The sequence below is a fragment of the Mauremys mutica genome, chromosome 8 (assembly GCF_020497125.1).
Source record: "Mauremys mutica isolate MM-2020 ecotype Southern chromosome 8, ASM2049712v1, whole genome shotgun sequence".
NCBI lineage: Eukaryota > Metazoa > Chordata > Testudines > Geoemydidae > Mauremys > Mauremys mutica.
The window spans coordinates 49,075,145-49,077,613 of NC_059079.1; the positions used below are offsets into that span (position 1 = coordinate 49,075,145).

The 2,469-nt window shown below is 49.5% G+C and overlaps 1 protein-coding gene across 3 annotated transcripts; it reads right to left on the reverse strand.

Moving 5' to 3' along the window:
* Positions 1–262: 262 nt before the first annotated feature.
* Positions 263–1,953, reverse strand: LOC123376660. Of its 3 annotated transcripts, none has more exons than XM_045028851.1 (2): positions 1,479–1,953; positions 263–816 (listed from the first exon to the last, which is right to left on the reverse strand). In XM_045028851.1, the coding sequence occupies exons 1-2, from the start codon at positions 1,786–1,788 to the stop codon at positions 440–442; spliced, it is 687 nt and encodes a 228-aa protein (XP_044884786.1). In that variant the 5' UTR covers positions 1,789–1,953; the 3' UTR covers positions 263–439. The 3 variants fall into 3 exon arrangements, with proteins under 3 accessions (XP_044884786.1, XP_044884785.1, XP_044884787.1); XM_045028850.1 differs by having other exon boundaries at positions 263–819; XM_045028852.1 differs by having other exon boundaries at positions 263–850.
* Positions 1,954–2,469: the final 516 nt, after the last annotated feature.

The window sequence follows — 2,469 nt, forward strand, 5'->3', positions numbered from 1 at the left end:
ATCAGGGATGCCTTGAGACAGCAATTTGAAGCTGAAAGCCACCAATATTTATTGCTATGCTTGGGAGTGCAGTGCTTGTAATGCTAGGAGGTGATTGGTGCACATGATGCAAGAAGGGGGCTTAATATACTTTTATGTTGCTCTGCAGGGCTCCTTTTGCTTTCACTTAATAGAATAAAGATTGCTTTCAAACCAACACAATTCTTTTATTAAAAGACAATAACCAGAGGAGAGAGTCAAATGAAAAAATACATCAGCAGGGAGGGGGTTGGGGGAAGGGAAGGCCTTAAGAGGAGGAGGGGTCCTGGAATGGCTACAGATTTGTGTATGTCCAGGGATCATAACCAACCTTTTCCTTGGAGTACAATGCAACAGGTGCTGTACTTCAGCAGGGCCAAACTGCAGAGGGATGGGTGTTGAGTGCAGTGGGTAGTGGGAGTCAACACTGCTGTGAGGAGGGAGGAGTGGAATGCTTTGGGTAGAAACTGGAGCTAGTAGGTTGATAAGAATGTATTGGCGGGGGGGTAGGGGCACATGGGAAAGAGTTTTGTGACAGTGGCTGCAGGAGAGTGTGGGCATGGAGCTGCTCCATTTGAAGAGATGGTATCACCTGGAGTGTGTCCACTTGGCGCTCCATAACGTTTAAAAGGTGCTCCGTGGCTTCTTTCTGGTGGGCTGCATTCTCCTTTTGGTCCCTCTTCTTGCTGTCCTGCCACTCCTTCAATTCCTGTTTCTTGGCTGCGGAGTGCATTATAACCTCACGGAGAAAGTCCTTCTTAGTTCTTCTCAGCCGCTTTCTAATTCTGCACAGCCATTCTGCTGCCAATAACAAAGAGGGAGGCTTCACTCTCTGTGAAGTTTAAATGCAACATTTTACAGAAGTAGTATTGTTTGAAACACAGACAACACTGGTTCAGTGGTTTAAAACACAGCCAGTACTCTCACAGCTGTCACTAACTGGCTGACCTCAGGCAAGCACACATAAGCCACAAGACCTCCAATATGGTGAGTAGCCACAGGGGCAGGGTAAATCACTATATGCTGGACACGTGGCTCTTGGGTACAGCCAGCACTGTAGGGGGGCCTGATAATCATTCCTACCCCCACACTTTCTACAGGATGTGATCATTATGAAAGATATCTCGCTGCTGAGGGTGAGCAGGAATCAATGGAGGGTCTTCCCTAAGCCTGCGGCTTCTGCCCTTGCCCCTATGTGGCTCGTCTGTGTGCAGCAATGGTCCCGTTCTCCTCTCCCCCGTGATGGCACAGTGGCACAGGAAAATTACCCAAGGAACCTGTGCCAGTGGATTGCCCAGTATCTCTGAGATCTCTGAGTGAGATGCCCTTGAACTGAGGGAGTCTATAAACAGCCTGTTCTGTCGCTCGGACTAGGCATGCAGTGGGAGACAAGCTTGCTTTCTGCAACTCTCCTGCCCCAACAACGCACTTCAGAAAGTCACAAAATCAGATCCACTTACCTGTTTGCACTTCACCAAGATCTGACTGCTGTGATTGGCTACACCCCTCCCCCTCTTCATCCAAGATTCCCTCTTCCTGGCTCAGTCCACTCTCGACTGGCACGTGAGCCAACGAAGTATCCACAGAGGACTTCGCAGTGGAGGTGGGGTCACCACCGAGCATCACGTCCAGCTCTTTGTAGAACCAGCAGCTCATGGGCGCAGCACCAGAGTAGCGGTTTGTCTCCCACATCTTGTGGTAAGTGTTCCTCAGCTTCTTCACTTTTAACCTGCACTGCAATGTGTCCCAGTCAGTGCCCCTTTCTATCATGCATCGTGAAATCTGTCTGTTGGTATCATAAGTCCTATGGCTGGAGTGCAACTAGGACTGCACAGCCTCCTCTCCCCAAATGCCGATGAGGTCCAGCAGCTCATCATTGCTCCAAGCGGGGGATCACCTGGTGTGTGGAGCTGGCATAGCCACCTGGAAAGATGTGCTGAGACCATGGGACGCATCACCGAGCAAACAGGAAGGGGACTTTCAAATTGCAAAGGAATGTATGGGGTGAGGTTGACAGTTGGTCACCTGAGGGCAGGGCAATAGAGTTCAAACTGATGACCAGAGAGGCGAGCACAAGCATTGTGGGACACCTCCTGGAGGCCAATATCAGTGCTATAATTGCCGTGGTGTCTACACTGGCACCGCAGCGCAGTAGCCCTGGCGCAGAAAGCTGTACGCCTCTCGTTGGGGTGGTTTTTTTAGAGCATTACAACTGTGCAGTTTCTGCACACTAAGTGGCTTGGCAGTGTGTACACCTCGGGAGTTACAGCACAGAAAGCTGCTTTACTGTGCAGAAACTTGCCAGTGTAGACAGGGCCTTAGCCTCTGATCCTAGCCTATCCTCATTTTTACTAGATATCCAATCACTACTAAACTTTTTGGTGAAAACTGAAACAAAAATGTCATTGAGCACTTCTGCTATTTCCACATTTTCTCTTATAGTTTTCCACC

What these genes read in the sequence shown, in the direction of transcription:
- LOC123376660 (XM_045028850.1), bottom strand. Translation starts at nt 1,788, where the DNA reads ATGATAGAAAGGGGCACTGACTGGGACACATTGCAGTGCAGGTTAAAA. An exon ending in TCTTGGTGAAGTGCAAACAG is followed by an intron (nt 820 to 1,478) that starts GTAAGTGGATCT and finishes TGTTATTGGCAG; the next exon opens with CAGAATGGCTGTGCAGAATT.